This window comes from Ovis aries, chromosome 8, assembly GCF_016772045.2.
Source record: "Ovis aries strain OAR_USU_Benz2616 breed Rambouillet chromosome 8, ARS-UI_Ramb_v3.0, whole genome shotgun sequence".
In the NCBI taxonomy this organism is placed as follows: Eukaryota; Metazoa; Chordata; class Mammalia; order Artiodactyla; family Bovidae; genus Ovis; species Ovis aries.
Genome location: NC_056061.1, coordinates 58,251,661 through 58,269,387, shown reverse-complemented (window position 1 = coordinate 58,269,387; position 17,727 = coordinate 58,251,661). Strand labels below are relative to the sequence as shown.

Sequence of the window (17,727 nt, the reverse complement as noted above, 5' to 3'; positions counted from 1 at the left end):
TCTCCAGGGGACCTTCCCCACCCAGGGATGGATCACACGTCTCCTGCATTGCAGTTGCATTCTTTATTGTTGAACCGCCAGGGAAGCCAGTTTTCAATTTTATATACTACCTATCTTTTCTGTGTCTACATAAGCTTCCTTTCTTACTCTTGGTATTCCTAAATTTCACTCATTTTAAGATATGGGGTTCAGTTATATGAAATACAGACTTTTTTTTTTCTTTCCCACACAGAAAGAAAATGGACAAGACATGAGTGTTTGTGGATAGGACAGGTCCTGGCTGTTGGATAACAGGCTGAGCCTTAAAAAAAAAAAAAAAAAAAAAGTCATTGCTCCGCCCCCGCCCCGCCCCGCCCCGCCCCGCCTCCGGGAGCTGGTCTCCGTTGTCCAGATCTGCGTGGAATTCTGAGCCGCGCTGTCCTTAGGCAATCCGGGATGTCTAGGCCGCGCTGAGCGGTGGCCGTCTGCGCTTCTGCTCGTTCGAGGTCGAGTCCCAGGGGCTTGGACCCGGGAGCCGAGGCGCCGGAGACCGCGCACCGCATATGGACTCACCGGGAGACTCCGAAGGCCCACGCCCCCCAGGAGGTGACGGAGAGCCGAGGGCCAATTGCCCCTCTGTGGCTTGGGTTCTGTGTCTTTAACAGCGATTGAATTGCCTTTAGCTTGGTTTGTTTTCGAGAGATTGGAAAAGGCAGGGTCCTGGCAGTGGGTATTTTTTCTCCCTGGAAAGGGTTAAAGTTTGGCGTGACAGGATGTGGTCTCTGATGACTTTCTGTGGCTCTGTTTTTAGGCAGTGTGTGTGTTTAAGAACGCATTCAAATAAGTATGCCCTTTCAGTTCATTTCAGCTCAGTTCAGTAGCTCAGTCCTGTCCGACTCTGCGACCTAGGAAAACGCAAATGGTGACATTTCCAGCCCCACTGTTATCCCCCTAACCCCTTTAACTCTTTCAGTTCCTTTCCTCGTCCACTACCAAAATTTTTAAAACTTCTTAAGACTTCTGTTTCACGGATTTCTTTTTCTAGACAACAATGGCAACCTCTGAAAATACAGAAAATACAAAATATATTTTCTTAAACTTCTTTTTTCTCAAAACCCCTTATAATTTTAAAATTGCAAATAGATTTACTGGGTGTTTGGAATTAGTAATTGACCTGATGTCTTTAAATGAAATGGTAATTTAGCCCTGGGAATAAATATTAAATTAATTGATGCAGAAGACCAGGAATTACTGTAAAACACGACTGATTTATAGATTTATGACACTTGTATTACTTCTCCAGCTGAATGATTTAGTTTGTTTTTTCCTACTTACACTTCCCTTGACTTCAATAGTCTTTATGCTGTTCAGTCAGTAAGTCATGTCTGACTGTTTCAGATTCCATGGACTATAGCCGGCCAGGCTCCTCTGTCCATGGGATTCTCCAGGCAGGAATACTGGAGTGGTTGCCATTTCCTTCTCCAGGTGATCTTCCTGAGCCAGGGATCGAACCACATCTCCTGCTTGGCAGGCAGCTTCTTTGCCACTGAGCCACCTTAATAAACCACTAACAGGAAGTGGTTAAAACATGATTGAGTCCATGTAGCACACGAAGCTGGTAACCTGTGAAAGTGGACTTCCCTAGCGGCTCTGACAGTAAAGGACCCACCTGCAATGAAGTAGACCGGGGTTTGATCCCTGGGTCGGGAAGATCCCCTTGGAGAAGAGAATGGCTATCCTCTCCAGGATTCTTGCCTGGAGAATTCCATGGACAGAGGAACCTGGCGGGCTACAATCCAAGGGGTTCCAAAGAATTGGACACAACTGGGTGAGTAACACTTTCACTTTTCAACCTGAGAAACTACATTACTTCAGAGGACAGTACCATTTGGAGAGCATCCTGTGGCCTCATCATTCTTGAAAGAATCTATTAAAGGTGAAACAAATAAGCCTTAAGGTGAAGGCAAAACAAAGCAGATGGTTTGATAAATTCTGCACTGAAATTCTAATAGGGAACAGTAATGTAAATGAAAGTGGTATGTTTTGAAAATTGCAGTGATAGACAAGGATTGTGTTACATTAGACCAAATATGATATATTCAAAATAGCCTTTAGCTCAGCAGATATTACCTTCAGAGTACATTGTCTGTACACAGAAATTTATGTACTTTGGTCAATAGCCCCAGTTACATGTCTTTAATTGCAGCCTATTTGCTTTCAAGGTGATGGCCCTCCAGGAGGTGCAGTGGAGACATCCAGGCGGCTTTCAAGAGAACAGATTTTTGTACTAATATCAGCAGCTTCCATTAACTTAGGTTCCATGATGTGCTATTCTATCCTTGGACCCTTTTTCCCCAAGGAGGTAAGACATTTTGATATTCGTATGAACTATTGATGTTTTTAAAAAGCCGTTGACAAATTTCACTTGACAGTATAGAGAATGTGAAAACCTGCATATAGCAAAGATAATGTATAGAACTTAAGCCAACAGAAGAATTCTTATAGAATATTTGCTACCAGAAGGAAAAAAAATTAGTCATAACATCGTCTTGAGAAGTAATTCACCTAAATATAATTGACCTTCGGGAGATTGCTTTGCTTACCATGAAGTCTGATTCATCTGTTTGGCTTCTGCAACCGATAAAAAAAAAAAAAAAAGGAAGTGCACTGAATAACTGAGATTTCAATGTTATTGCGAAAGATCTATATTAAGACAGTTAAAGTTCCCTGGATTTTGGGTTTATGAGTATTTTGGAATTAGGAAGACACGGTCCACTCCCTTTTCTGAGTTGAATTTCGTATGAAATTTTATATGGAATCTAGTTGCAATATTTGTGCCAAGAAGGAATTCTGATTAATATTGATTCAGTTCAGTCGCTCAGTCGTGTCCGACTCTTTGCAACCCCATGAATTGCAGCATGCCAGGCCTCCCTGTCCATCACTAACTCCTGGAGTTCACTCAGACTCACGTCCATCGAATCCTTGATGCCATCCAGCCATCTCATCCTCGGTTGTCCCCTTCTCTTCCTGCCCCCAATCCCTCCCAGCATCAGAGTCTTTTCCAATGAGTCAACTCTTCACATGAGGTGGCCAAAGTACTGGAGTTTCAGCTTTAGCATCATTCCTTCCAAAGAAATCCCAGGGTTGATCTCCTTCAGAATGGACTGGTTGGATCTCCTTGGAGTCCAAGGGACTCTCAAGAGTCTTCTCCAACACCACAGTTCAAATGCATCAATTCTTTGGCTCTCAGCCTTCTTCACAGTCCAACTCTCACATCCATACATGACCACAGGAAAAACCATAGTCTTGACTAAACGGACCTTAGTCGGCAAAGTAATGTCTCTGCTGTTGAATATACTATCTAGGTTGGTCATAACTTTTCTTCCAAGGAGTAAGTGTCTTTTAATTTCATGGCTGCAGTCACCATCTGCAGTGATTTTGGAGCCCAAAAAAATAAAGTCTGACACTGTTTTTACTGTTTCCCCATCTATCTCCCATGAAGTGATGGGACCGGATGCCATGATCTTCGTTTTCTGAATGTTGAGCTTTAAGCCAACTTTTTCACTCTCCTCTTTCACTTTCATCAAGAGGCTTTTTAGCTCCTCTTCACTTTCTGCCATAAGGGTGGTGTGATCTGCATATCTGAGGTTATTGATATTTCTCCCGGCAATCTTGATTCCAGCTTGTGTTTCTTCCAGTCCAGCGTTTCTCATGATGTGCTCTGCATATAAGTTAAATAAGCAGGGTGACAATATACAGCCTTGAAGTACTCCTTTTCCTATTTGGAACCAGTCTGTTGTTCCATGTCCAGTTCTAACTGTTACTTCCTGACCTGCATACAGATTTCTCAAGAGGCAGGTCAGGTAGTCTGGTATTCCCATCTCTTTCAGAATTTTCCACAGTTTCTTATGATCCATACAGTCAAAGGCTTTGGCATAGTCAATAAAGCAGAAATAGATGTTTTTCTCGAACTCTCTTGCTTTTTCGATGATCCAGCGGATATTGGCAATTTGATCTCTGGTTCCTCTGCCTTTTCTAAAACCAGCTTGAACATCAGGGAGTTCATGGTTCACATATTGCTGAAGCCTGGCTTGGAGAATTTTGAGCATTACTTTACTAGCATGTGAGATGAGTGCAATTGTGCTGTAGTTTGAGCATTCTTTGGCATTGCCTTTCTTTGGGATTGGAATGAAAACTGACCTTTTCCAGTCCTGTGGCTACTGCTGAGTTTTCCAAATTTGCTGGCATATTGAGTGCAGCACTTTCACAGCATCATCTTTCAGGATTTGAAAGAGCTCAACTGGAATTCCATCACCTCCACTAGCTTTGTTTGTAGTGATGCTTTCTAAGGCCCACTTGACTTCACATTCCAAGATGTCTGGCTCTAGATTAGTGACCACATCATCATGATTATCTGGGTCGTGAAGATCTTTTTTGTACAGTTCTTCCGTGTATTCTTGCCACCTCTTCTTAATATCTTCTGCTTCTGTTAGGTCCATAGGTCCTTCTAATTATAGCATTTTATGTGATGTTCGGGTCTATGGATATTGGCACAGACACAAAGAAATAACCCCTGGAGAATCCACCTGGAATCTGGAGGTTGGTGAGGTGTAGTATGGAGGAAATGACACTGTCTTGGCTGGGTGTACACAATATGCCTGTGTGTTCTGCTTCATGCCCTCTTTGAAAGCCTCAGCTCATGATGCAGGGGTCCTTCCCAGTTCTCTGACTTCTTTGATAACGTGTGGTCCTTCCTTCTGTGTGCTACAAAAGACGATAAACATGGCTTCTCTGCTAAAAGAACAGTAGTGCAACCCTCTGCCCATTAAGTTCTTTGTAGTTTTCAGTGTACTTCCCAACATGTTTATTCCATTTGGTTTCTGGAGCAACTCTGTAAGATAGGCAGAATAGTCAGAATCCCATCCTATTGCAAATGAAGAAACAGACCCCAAAGTTAAGTGACTGGCCCAGTTCGGTTCTGTTTATTAAATGGGAGTGGGATGTTTAACTATTTCCCACCCTAGAGTGTGCTAGGTATTGGATGTATTAGGGCTGGAAAAAAATCAGGAAAATGTCCCTCTCTCATCTGTCCACTGGGAGGGAAAAAGTATGAAAAGAAAGTTGCAGAGTATTTGAATCTCCTTGAAGAGGATGTCCAAGGTTTAAGGAGACTCTAGGGAAGGGACTGGTTAATTTTGCGATGAGTGAAGCTGACAGGTGTGGGAGGGAAGGAGAGAAGGAGTAATACTGAAAGGGACTTGGCAGGGTAAGCCCAAGGTGAGTCTTAAGAAATGTTAGTTCCCAAGGTGAACAAGAGAGGCAAGTGTCCTCTAGGCTAGAAACTCACAGGAGACAGTCATGAAATTAGCAAGGTAAATAGCACGTTCTTAGGGAACCATGGACAATGGTGGGGCTTGTGTCTGGGTGCAGTAAGGTCCATGGCAACTGAGGATCTGAAAAGGCAGGTTGGTGCTCAAATGCAAGCAAGGGTCCTTCTATGCAGATCAAAGATGTCAGTGAGAAGTCATCAGAGATATTTGGGCAAGACAGATTAGACTGGACAGATATGGATTTGGGGGAAAGAAAATGAGGAATGGAAGCTGTGGAATTAAGACAGAGAAGAACGGGAGTAGTGGCCAGCTAGATAGAAGGACATGTCCGATTTAGCTGGAACTCAGTGAGAGTAACCAGTTAAGATTTTTCTTAGTGAAATACAGTGGAGAAGGCAATGGCAACCCACTCCAGTACTCTTGTCTGGAAAATCCCATGGACAGAGGAGTCTGGTAGGCTGCAGTCCATGGGGTTGCTAGGAGTTGGACACAACTGAGCGATTTCACTTTCACTTTTCACTTTCATGCATTGGAGAAGGAATTGGCAACCCACTGCAGTGTTCTTGCCTGGAGAATCCCAGGGACGGGGGAGCCTGGGGACATGACTGAGGCAACTTAGCAGCAGTGAAATACAGACAGGAAAAGCAGGCTGTGGGTGTGTGCTTTCTTTCTTTTTCCTTAAGCGTTTGATTTAGTTTTTTGCTTGCAAGAGGCGGGAGAGAGAGCATTCTAACTTTAAAAGGCATAAACATGAAGAGTGAGCTCTTCTTTTTCATTTTTAATAAAAGCATTAGAGTTGACAAACACACTGGCAAAACTTGCTCTTCCCCCTATGTATTCTGTTATTCATTACTGTTTTGTTTGTGTTTAGTTGCTAAGTTGTGCCCGACTCAGTGCAATCCCATGGATTGTAGCTTGCCAGGCTCCTCTGTCCATGGGATTTCCCAAGCAAGAATACTGGAGTGGGTTACCATTTCCTCCTCCAGGGAATCCTCCTGACTCGGGGATTGAACCCTCATCTCCTACATTGGCAGACCGTTTCTTTACCACTGAGCCACTGGGGAAGCCCCATCATGCTTCTTGTTAACAAGCTAATTAGGTCAAGGAAAAACAAGGTTCTTCTTCTTAACTTGTGGTATAGAATTAATGTTTCTACTCATCCTTTTTCTGGCCCCCTCCTCCCTGGGCAGAGGATAATGAATAAACTATTGTTTTTGACAACCGTTCTTGCCATCCTAACATGCAGTAGGATCCGCATGTCAAAAGCAGTATTCAGTTGCTGCTGTGGTGTGTGATTCTAGAACGTGCTAAGTCCCCATCCCGCTTTCACAGAGAATGTGGGAACCTGTGCAAGATGGAAACTGGTAGGACTGCTATGACCAGGACACAAGTAACTTTTGCAAGTCTGTGTCCTCATCTATAAAAGGGGGCCAGCTAAAAGTACATCCCTTACTTGTTTGAAACCATATAGATCAGCATGGCTCCTAATGAGGGGCCAATAAATGTTAGTTGCTGTAACTACTATATAGTTACTATATAGTCTCAGCCAGACTTGAGAACTAAATAACTTTCAGATCTATTAAGCAAACGACATGGATATAATTTGACCTATGAATGTTCTTTCTACATCTTTTTTTTCGGCCACATCTCGGCCACTGGGATCTTAGTTCCCTGACCAGGGATCGAACCTGTGCCTCTTGCATTGGGAACATGGAGTCTTAACCACTGGACCACCGGGGAAGTTCTTGTTTCCACATCTTAATTGACCCCTTTGATAACACCTTCCCTTTGAGTTACCTATTCTATGTGATTAGGGCTGCTATAACAAAGTACCACAGACTGGGGACAACAGAAATGTATTGTCTCACGGCTCTGAAGTCCAAAATCATTGTCATTGGTAGGGTCAGTTCCTTCTGAGGGCTATGAGGAGAGGATCTGTCCCAGGCTTCTCTCTTTGGCTTGTAGGTGGGCAACTTCTCCCTGTGTCTTCTCACATCATCTTCCCTCTACACGTGCCTCTCTGAAGACACTTCCCCTTTTTACAGATACGAGTATTACTGGGTTAGACTCGACCCTTCGTGACCTCTTTCAACTGGTTACTCCCGCAAAGACTTTCTCTCCAAATAAGGTCACCTTCTAAGTTGCTATGAGAAAACTAGACAGTGTATTATAGCAGAGATACCACTTTGCCAACAAAGGTCCATATAGTCAAAGCTATGGCTTTTCCAGTAGTCATGTGCAGATGTGAAATTTAGACCATAAAGAAGGCTGAGTGCCAAAGAATTGATGCTTTTGAACTGTGGTGCTTGAGAAGACTCTTGAGAATCCCTTGGACAGCGAGGAGATCAAACCAGTTCAATCCTAAAGGAGATCAATCCTGAATATTCATTGAAAGAACTGATGCTGAAGCTGAAGCTCTAATACTTTGGCCACCTGATGCAAAGAACTGACTCACTGGAAAAGACCCTGATGCTGGGAAAGATTGAAGGCAGGAAGAGAGGAGGGTGACAGAGGATGAGATGGTTGGATGGCATCACTGTCTCAATGGACATGAGTTTGAGCAAACTCCAAAAAATAGTGAAGGACAGGGAAGCCTGGCATGTTGCAGTCCATGAGGTCACAAAAAGTCAGGCATGACTTAGTGACTCAACAACAACAACAGCTGAAGTACTGAGAGTTAGGACATCAGCATAAGAAGTTTGAGGGACACAGTGAGCCCCCTGGCACCCTGTGACGCTTGATGTGGTAGAAACATGGAATCCATGTTCCTGTCTACATACAGCATAACCTTTGGCTAGGATGCCAGTGAAGACATTTTTCATAGTGAGAGCTCTCTTTTCTCTATACCATTATCTCGTATGATGATTAGTGATGGAAATGGTTAATCCTGAGTCTCATCAAATTATGGGCCGAAATCCCACCCAAGCAGTTTCGAGAATGCTTTAGCTTCAACTTCTCCACTCTCTCCCACAACCAGGCACTTAGGGACTGCACTTCAAGGGTAGGACGTGCTTCCCAGGGTGAGAGGGTCTTTCTTTCGTGTAGTTTAGCAAGGAAAAGTAGAGTTCACCTGGACTTCCCTGGTGGTCTAAGAGTTAAGACTGTGCTTCCACTGCAGGGGGTACAGGTTCAATCCCTGGTCTGGAAGTTTCACAAGCCATGTGATAGGGCCCAAATTAGAAAAAGATAGAGTTCACCCATCTGGATTCCTGCGGTATGATGCTTTGTGAAATGTAGGATTTATTTAGAAACACAATGTAAGAATATATTTTTTAAAGACAAAGATTGAATGATTATCATAACTTCCTATAGAAAGTGATAAACTTATTTTTTATCTTAAAATTGTAGTTAGAGTGAAAAGATAAATAGAATTAAGACTGTTGTGGATGACAGATTTTAAAGGGAGTATGTGTGTACACACACATTTCTGTATTCAGAGTAGAGTGATTTGTGGAAGAGCTGAAGCTCTGGGAAAGGATGAATCTAAGTCACATCTTCTAACTATATTCACTGCTGGCTCCTGTGTGATGCATAGAAGGTGCTGGATAAATGACCACTGACTGCCTGAGAGGACAGATGTGTGTTTCAGACTTAGTGCTTCATGGTTTGCCAAGTTGCCAGTCTTATCTTAAAAAATTAAACTCATATTTTAACCCCTTAAATGGTTATACCTAGAACCTGATCTAAGGATCCACCATAATTCCAAGGTTTTAGAAAGGTTTTCAAACCTCTGTCTATTCAGTTGTACAACACAACTAATAGTAGCATTTGAAGTTCAAAAGAAGTAGTTTTAGAATAAGCACTGTATCCTCTATAGCAGTTGGAGAATGTAATGGCAACCCACTCCAGTATTCTTGCCTGGAGAATCCCATAGATAGAGGAGCCTGGCAGGCTACAGTCCATGGGGTCATAAGAGTCAGACATGACTTACTGATTAAAGCACCAGCACCACCACCACCTGTAGCAAATTTGGGAGCCATGATAGAGTAGTCTATAAACAATCATAGGAACCATTGATGGGCGATAAATTACTCCAGATGTTTCAGCAGCATGTTGGGAGGAGAGGGAGCTTCTTTCATCTGTGTCATTGATATCAGGAAAGGAGATTTTATCTTCTGCGAACTGTTAGGTAGTTGGTATCAGAAACAGAGAACTGAATGGTTTGAACGGTCCTTGGGATGCCTCATGTACTAGCTTAAGGAACTTTCTGTTAGATTTTTTTAACCAGCAAAGTAAAGTGGTTGTTTGGGATTTTTGGGGGGTTTTTTAGTGGCATTTGATCCTGTAACTAAATGTGACATTGAGTTGGAAAAGCTTCCTCCCTTGGGTTTCACCTTTATGCTCACACTGCTACCACACTCACAACATATTTGACACCAGATGTGTAGGTCCTTTCCCCACACCAAGCAATTCTCTGTGACACCAGTTGGATGTCCTACCATTCAATTCAGTTCTGACACTGGTCTGTATTAGCCCAGACCCCACAAGTTAAGAGCTCAGTCCCACAAGACTGCCCTCCGCTTCAGATGCCAATTGCAAGTAGTAGGTCTCCATGTTACCCCCAACTTCTGTCCAACTTGGCTACAAGTTACAGGTTCTCATGTGTTGTGTGTGTGTGTGTGTGTGTGTGAAGCTTCTTCAGTCATGTCCAACTCTTTGTGACCCTATAAACTGTAGCCCGCCAGGCTCCTCTGTCCGTGGGATTCTCCAGGCAAGAATACTGGAGTGGGTTGCCATGTGCTGCTCCAGGGGATCTTCCCTACCCAGGGATTGAACCTGTGCCTCTTGTCTCCTGCATTAGCAGGCGGGTTCTTTACCATTAGCACCACTTGGGAAGCCCTCCCATGTGTTAGGGAAATTAAAATGGAGGAAACCTTGTTCAGGCTTCAGAAGCAGAAGAGTGGGCCTCTGACTTACTTCTGACCTGCCTGGACACCGCGGATCCTACCTGCAAGCACAGCTAGTGCTTAGATAAGAAAAGGAGTGGGTCTTGGAATTCTTGAGCCTCTGAAGATCTGGCCAATCCCTGGGGTCTAACAAAACCCTATGATTCACAAAGCGAAACAAACTGGTAGTGTAGACGTTAAAAAAGAACCCCAAAACCAGAGCTGCAGCTTTGCATGCAAACTGATGATGATATCAGTTTGAGGCCTGGGATTATAAGTGGAAGCCCCCTAACCACAATTTGAAGTCTCACCCATGGGGTGGACACACCACTCAGGACCCTTTCCCATTGTGACTCCAGATTGCTATTAACAAGAGACTTGCCAGATCTGTTCAAGTCTGGATGTAGGTTGTTGGTGTATTGTCTATTAGTTCTGTCTCTCGTTTCTATTTCTTTTTTTTTTTTAATGACTGCATGTTGAAATTAAGTCAAATCTATAAAAATAGAAATTATGTATTTGTGTGTAATGAATGGTTTCTTCTGTTAGCAAATCCTTTGAACTTATAGGTAAAACTTTAGGCAAGACACAGTGACCCTCCCACTTCTCCAGCTAGGATTCAGTTACTTGCTGGAATGGCTTCCACAACTCAGGGAAACACTTGCTTAACACTATTATAAAAGGATGTGATAAAGTATATAGCTGGGCATGTAGATGGAAGAGATACAGGACAGGAGGTATGTGGCAGCCCCCACGTCCCGTGCAGGTGAGCCGCATTCCCAGATCCTTCATGTGTTCACCGAGCCCAGAGGTCCCCAAATCCCACACCTTAGGGATTTTTATGCGGACTTAATCACATAGGCAACTTAATCAGTTTCCAGCCCTTCTCTGGAGAATGGGGTGTGGGACCAAAAGCTCTAAGCTTCTAATCATGGCTTGGTCTTTCTGGTGACTAATCCCCAAGCAGGAATCACCAAGAGTCACCCAGGAGATGCCAAGGAACTAGGCGCTTGGTGTCAGGAACCAGGGTCAAAGACCAAATATTAGAACATTATTACTCCTAGGGCTCTTATCACTAAGGAAGTTACAAGGATAGTCAGAGTTCTGTGCCAAGAACTGGGGGCAGAGACCAATAAGTACATTTTCTATGAACTCAAAGATACCAAAAAGAAAGCATTTCAAGATCAACTGTTGGCTTAGTTCTACAGGACATGCAGAGCTTACATTTCCTCCACCAAGGCTTTTTGTTTTGTTTATACTCTAATTCTGATTTTGGCCTGCTAAAGCTAACAATTCTTATTTTGGTTGAGGGCAGACTTCATTGAGGTATCATTGTTATACAAAAATTTACACTTATTTAATATATGTATATTGATGAGTTTGGAAATATGCACACCATCTATGATGTCATCACTGCAATCAAAATACTAAACTTATTCAGCACCTCCAAAAAATCCCTTAGGTTTTCTTGTGGACTTTTTTTTTTCTTCTTCTTTTTGTGGTGAGAACATAACATGAGTTTAACAGAAAATTTATATCTAAAGAGCTATAATTCCCCACTGCCCCCTTCCCAAAGTCCCTGACAACCACCATTCTGTCTCTGCTTTTATGAATTTGGCTATTGTAGATACTTGATACAAGCGGAATCATGCAGTGTTTGTTCCTCTATGAAGGCTTACTTCATTTAGCGTCATTTCTTCAAGATTCATCCATATTGTTGCAGATGCCAAGATTTCCTTATTTTTGAGATGAATAATATTTTGTGTTACGTATATACCACATTTTCTTTGTCCATTCATCTGTCGACGGACATTTGGGTTATTTCTATATTATCTTAGCTATTTCTTAGTTGTTTCTGTATTATCTTAGCTGGTGCCACAGTGAGCATGGGATTGCAAATATCTCTGAGATGCTGCTCTCAATTCTTCTGGGTATATACACAGAAGAGGGATTGTTGGATTATATGGTAGTTCTGTTTTTAATGTTTTGGGGATCCTCCATATTGTTTTCCATAGAGGCTGCACCATTCTGCATTCCTGCCAACAGTGTATAAGGGTTCTGATTTCTTCACCTTGTCATCAACACTTGTTATCTTCTGTGCTTTCAATTATTTCTCTCTATCCTAACTGGTGTGAGATGATATCTCATTATGACTTTAATTTGCATTTCCCTGATGATTACTGATCTTGAGCAGCTTTTCTTATACCTGGTGGCCGTTTGTATGTCTCTTTTTTAGAGAAATGTCTGTTGAAATCCTTTTCTCATTTTTACGTCATGTTCTTTGTGGTTGTTTTTTTATTAATAGATTATTGAATTGTAGGAGAGTCTTACATATTTTGGATATCAGCTACTTATATGGAGATGGTTTACAAATTGCTTTCTCCTATTCTGTAGATTGCCTTTTCACTCTGTTAATCGTTTTCTTTGCTGTGAAGATTTTTAGTTTAGTGTAATTCCATTTGTTTGATTTGTCTTCTTGCTTAGGTTTTTGGTGTCAAATACAAGAAATCATTGCCAAGATCAATGTCATGACCTATATGGGAAAATAATCTAAGTAAGAGTAGACATGTGTATATGTATAACTGATTTACTTTTCTGTACAGTGAACTAACACAACATTGTAAATCAACTATACTCAAATAAAAATAGTTTTTTAGAAGCCCCCCATCCACCGTTTTCTTCAAAAAGTCTTAACAGTTTCAGATTTTATGTTTAAGTCTAGTTTGCTTTGAGTTTAGTTTGTGAGTGCTATAAGATAGGGATCCAGTTTCATTCCTTAGCATGTGGATGTCCAGTTTTTCCGACATCGTTTGTTGAAGAGAATATCTCTTCCCCATTGTGTGTTCTTGGCACCCTCATGGAAGATGGATTGACCATGTTTGTTTAGGTTTATTTCTGAGCTCTCTGTTCTGTCCCATTGATCCATATGTCTGTCTTTAGGCCAGTATTGTACCGTTTTAATTACTGTACCTTTGTAATCCATTTTCAAAATCAAGAGGTGTGATACCTCCAGTTTTGCTCTTTTTTTCTCACGATCATAAAGTTAAATGAGTGAATTATTTTCATGTCAGAGAACTAAGTTTTACTACCGTTCCCTTTCCCTTCTTGGCCTGTTTATTCTGAAATAATAATCTTTGAAATTGCTTTACAGATAAAGGTTACAGGAGGATGATCCTGTGATCTAGTGGCTCCCATACTGTTGCTAATTTTTTCCCATACTGTTGCTAATTTATCTTTCAAACTTTTTCTTTCCTGTTTTTTTTTTGTTTGTTTTTTTTTTTTAAAGGCTGAAAAGAAAGGAGCCAGCAATACAGTGATTGGTATGATCTTTGGATGTTATGCTTTGTTTGACTTTCTGGCATCTTTGGTATTTGGAAAATATGTAAGTATTAATTTTTTTAAATGGTGTAATGAGTTATTCTAATTACAAGTCTAAAATTTCCACTGATGCAGAAATAACCAGCATCTTATGTTATGAACTGTGCTTCAGTTGACAGTTCCATTCTTATGGTTGATTGATTTTTAACTTCTTCCATGTTTGTAAGAATGCATGCTGTCATTCCACTAAAGAGTTACATTTTGTTAGCTGTATATATATTCCCCAAATCTTTTGTTTCCTGATACAGTGGACTTGTTTATGTCACTATAGACTTGTAGCAGTCATCAATTTACCACTTTTCTTTGACGTTTATTATAGCTTGTACAGATTGGAGCAAAATTTATGTTTGTAGCAGGAATGTTTGTCTCAGGAGCAGTTACAGTTCTCTTTGGGTAAGTCATGTTCTGATATGTTTGGGAGCCTGAACAGATTTCCTAATTTATCTTCAGTTTAAAATGTTAATGTTTTCTTTAAATCAATCATTACCATTGATTATCAAATGCCTGGCATATGAATAATGGTGAAGGGCATTGGATGGTGTGGAGAATGAAATGAATGACATTGATCTTAAGAAAAAAATCCTCCAGGGGATCACCATTACGTTGGCTGCTGAATCTGTTCTTTAGGACTTCTGTGAGTTGAGTGACAGAAACTTAACACAGTTTTCTGAGTCACAAATTTTTTTGGCTTAAGCAAAAAAGTGAGTTTCTTGTCTAAACAATCAGCTAAAGAAGATCAGAATGTAGATGTTAAGATAATGTTATCAGAAGTCTTTCTCAGGTTCCTGATTTTGCTTTTTTTTTTTCTCTTGGGGAAGACCTAAATCTAAGTCTTTCTGCATAGCTTCTTGTTAGATTGACTCTACATTTTTTAAAGGCCTACTTAGTATTATTATTTAAGACATCAAATATGTCAGTAGAAAAGGACAATGAGGCTGTTATTATGACTCAAATTCCTCCTACTAAAAATATAACAAAGAAACTCTTAAAAATTCATATTCGAAAGTGACTTATTTTAATAACTATGATTGAAGTGTTACTGTTTTCAGTGAGTACAGTTAAATGAAATCAATTTGGCATTTGAGGATTGTCTTATTCTTTTTTAGTCTCTTGGATCAAGTTCCAGAAGGAGCAGTGTTTATTGCTATGTGTTTTCTGCTGAGAATAACTGATGCAATCAGTTTCGAGGCAGCAATAACTGCGTCGTCTTCTATTCTTGCAAAGGCTTTTCCAAACAATGTGGCTACAGTACTGGTAAGTATTTTATACACTTTTCCTATTTTCCTTTTAGTGTAGCTAAAATGTTTGCTTGACCTTTCAAGCCAAAGCTGGGGCCCATTCTTCTAGACCTGCTTTTTTTCTACCCTCTGTGTTTGTTACCTTTTACCCCAGTTTCTGTTATGCCCAGTGTCCGAGTCCCCAAAACTGAGAGAATAAGACATCAACAGCAATGCAAAAGCATAAAGGGGTTTATTGCTAGCTCGAGCCAGAGCTCCTGTCACATCTAACACAGTGGAGTAGAACAAGAGCCCTGAGCCCAGATGTACAGCAGTATTTATAAGTTTAGAACAAAGACAGGGAGTTGGCAAGGGTTGATTGGCTGCAGGGGTTTCCTGGTATTTACTGACTGGCCAGTTATCATCCCTCTGATTGGCCAGAGTTATCATCCCTGGAAGCCCCGGAAGCATGACTCAGGGATTATTTTTGGCCTAGTGCACCTCTCTGAGCCTGTCATGGCTCTGGTGAGGTTGTAACAGTTTCTACTTTCAGCAGCAGGCTGTCAATAAATGTACCCTTAGTCTTACTTAGGTGCTTTTCCTGGGCTTACAAGCCCCTAAATGGGCAAAACTAAATACTCTTTTTTAACCTCTTAAAAAAAAAAACCTCCTTAGTAATGTTTGCTATCTCTCTCTAGCCTAGATTGTGGCTGGGCTGCCTGAAGCAGATTTATACTACAGTCCTGCTTCCACTTTTCCCAGAGTCATGGAAAGGATCTTAGAGATTGTCTTGAATTCCTTATGTGCTTCTGTGCAGTGGGTCTGAGGACGGACTTCAGTTCAGTTCAGTTCAGTTGCTCAGTCCTGTCCGACTGTTTGCGACCCCATGAATTGCAGCATGCCAGGCCTCCCTGTCCATCACCAACTCCTGGAGTTCACCCAAACTCATGTGCATCGAGTCAGTGATGCCATCCAGCCATCTCATCCTCTGTCGTCCCCTTCTCCTCCTGCCCCCAATCCCTCCCAGCATCAGGGTCTTTTCCAATGAGTCAACTCTTCACGTGAGTTTCAGCCTCAGCATCAGTCCTTCCAATGAACACTCAGGACTGATCTCCTTTATGATGGACTGGTTGGATCTCCTTGCAGTCCAAAGGACTCTCAAGAGTCTTCTCCAACTTACTTTACCATAAAAATCCAGAGCCTGGTAGCATCATATTGACAAACATTCTCATATATTGCCCAGATGCCTTGACATGGAGTATTAGTGACATAGCAGATTCTTGTCCCAGCTTTTAGCGGCTGCATTCTCTCCTCTGGACCCAGGCATTCCTGAAGGACTCCTGGTTTGTATATGAAAATAGGCACCACCCTCAGCTTCCCTGGTGGCTCAGAGGTTAAAGCGTCTTCCTCCAATGCAGGAGACCTGGGTTCGATCCCTGGGTTGGGAAGATCCCCTGGAGAAGGAAATGGTAACCCACTCCAGTATTCTTGCCTGGACAATCCCATGGACGGAGAAGCCTGGTAAGCTACAGTCCATGATGTCGCAAAGAGTCGGACACGACTGAGTGACTTCACTTTCTTTTCTTTCTTTCTTTCACTTTCTTTTCTTTCTTTCTTTCACTTTCTTTTCTTTCTTTCTTTCACTTTCTCTTCTTTCTTTCTTTCACTTTCAGAGACCTCAGATCTAATCAGCTCAGTACCATGTTCCCTCATTTACCCATATTAATACTACAGTTTGAAAGTTTTGACCATCAGGTAAACTATTTGCTGTATAAATATAAATATCCACACTTTTATTAAGTATATACCCATATATATTTATACAGTTAATGTAAGTACACATATCTGTATATGTATTGTATATCTGGATAAATTCACTTTAGGTTCTAAGCAATTTGTCATGCCATGCTGGCCACTGTAACAGATATACTATTTCCATTTCCAAAAAGTATATTTTTCAGAAGGGGTTCAGAAAGATGCTAGTTGGTTGACATGCTCTGTAAAACAAGGTTTTGTGGCTGAACATGTTTGGAGTAGGGCTTTGCTGCCCTGCAAGTTAGAGCTGGTCAGTTCACATTAGCGTGAGTTGTTTTCATTTTATGTGTGAACAGACTATAACATTTGCCTATTTTCCACAGTACTGCTGATTTGTCTCATTCATTAATAGTTGCTGTCATGGTACTTTTGGGAAATTAGTCTTTTGTCAGTACTTTTTCCCCATTCTTCGTTTGTCTTTTTTTTTTTTTGCTGTCCATAGTTTTTCATATTTTCATGTAACCAGAGTTATCAGTCTTCTTTTGTGTCTTCTGAGGTTTTATGCCATAATTAGAAAATTTGCTTCACTGTAAGGATTAGGAAAAAACTCTACATTTTCTTTTTCTAGTACTTTTATCATTTCAATGTGCATGTTTAAATTTTTGGTCTGTCTTGGATGTGTGTGGGTGGTGTGTGTATAAATTGTAAAGTGGATAGAATTTTTTTCAGAACTTTCCATTAAAGCTTTGTTCATTTTTCAAATGAAACATATTAACTCAATTTCTTTTGTTTTCCCATTTTTAGGGAAGTCTTGAGACTTTCTCTGGACTGGGACTAGTGCTGGGGCCTCCTTTGGGTGGCTTTTTGTATCAGTCCTTTGGCTATGAGGTGCCTTTCATTTTTCTGGGATGCATAGTTCTGCTGATGGTTCCCCTCAACATGTATATTTTACCCAATTATGGTAAGACCTCATTTATTGTTCATTTTAAGAATCTTAAATTTAAGTATTTTTATGCCTTTGTAGGAGACCAATCTAACATATACACTCTTTCATTTTATATAACCACTAATAGATCTGTAGTGTATGCGAAAGAATCAATTCTCTTTTCAGAAATGTTACGATAGGCAATTAGTTTATATAAATTGTCAGAAATTCTTTCTGACTTATAGAACTAGCAAATATTA

The 17,727-nt window shown here is 41.1% G+C and overlaps 1 protein-coding gene across 3 annotated transcripts in view; it reads left to right on the top strand.

Annotated features, from left to right (window-relative positions):
• Window positions 1-368: 368 nt before the first annotated feature.
• The window catches only part of SLC18B1 (solute carrier family 18 member B1), a 34,975-nt gene continuing 17,616 nt past the window's right edge, over window positions 369-17,727 (top strand). For 2 of the 3 annotated variants that reach the window (XM_060419283.1, XM_060419282.1), the window contains exons 1-6: window positions 369-1,807; window positions 2,202-2,341; window positions 13,479-13,574; window positions 13,890-13,963; window positions 14,677-14,824; window positions 17,347-17,503. In XM_060419283.1, coding sequence (XP_060275266.1) covers window positions 1,747-1,807; window positions 2,202-2,341; window positions 13,479-13,574; window positions 13,890-13,963; window positions 14,677-14,824; window positions 17,347-17,503 — 676 coding nt within the window. In that variant the 5' untranslated portion in view covers window positions 369-1,746. The remainder of the gene's footprint in view (window positions 1,808-2,201; window positions 2,342-13,478; window positions 13,575-13,889; window positions 13,964-14,676; window positions 14,825-17,346; window positions 17,504-17,727) is intronic. The other variant, XM_004011341.5, reaches the window with a different exon arrangement.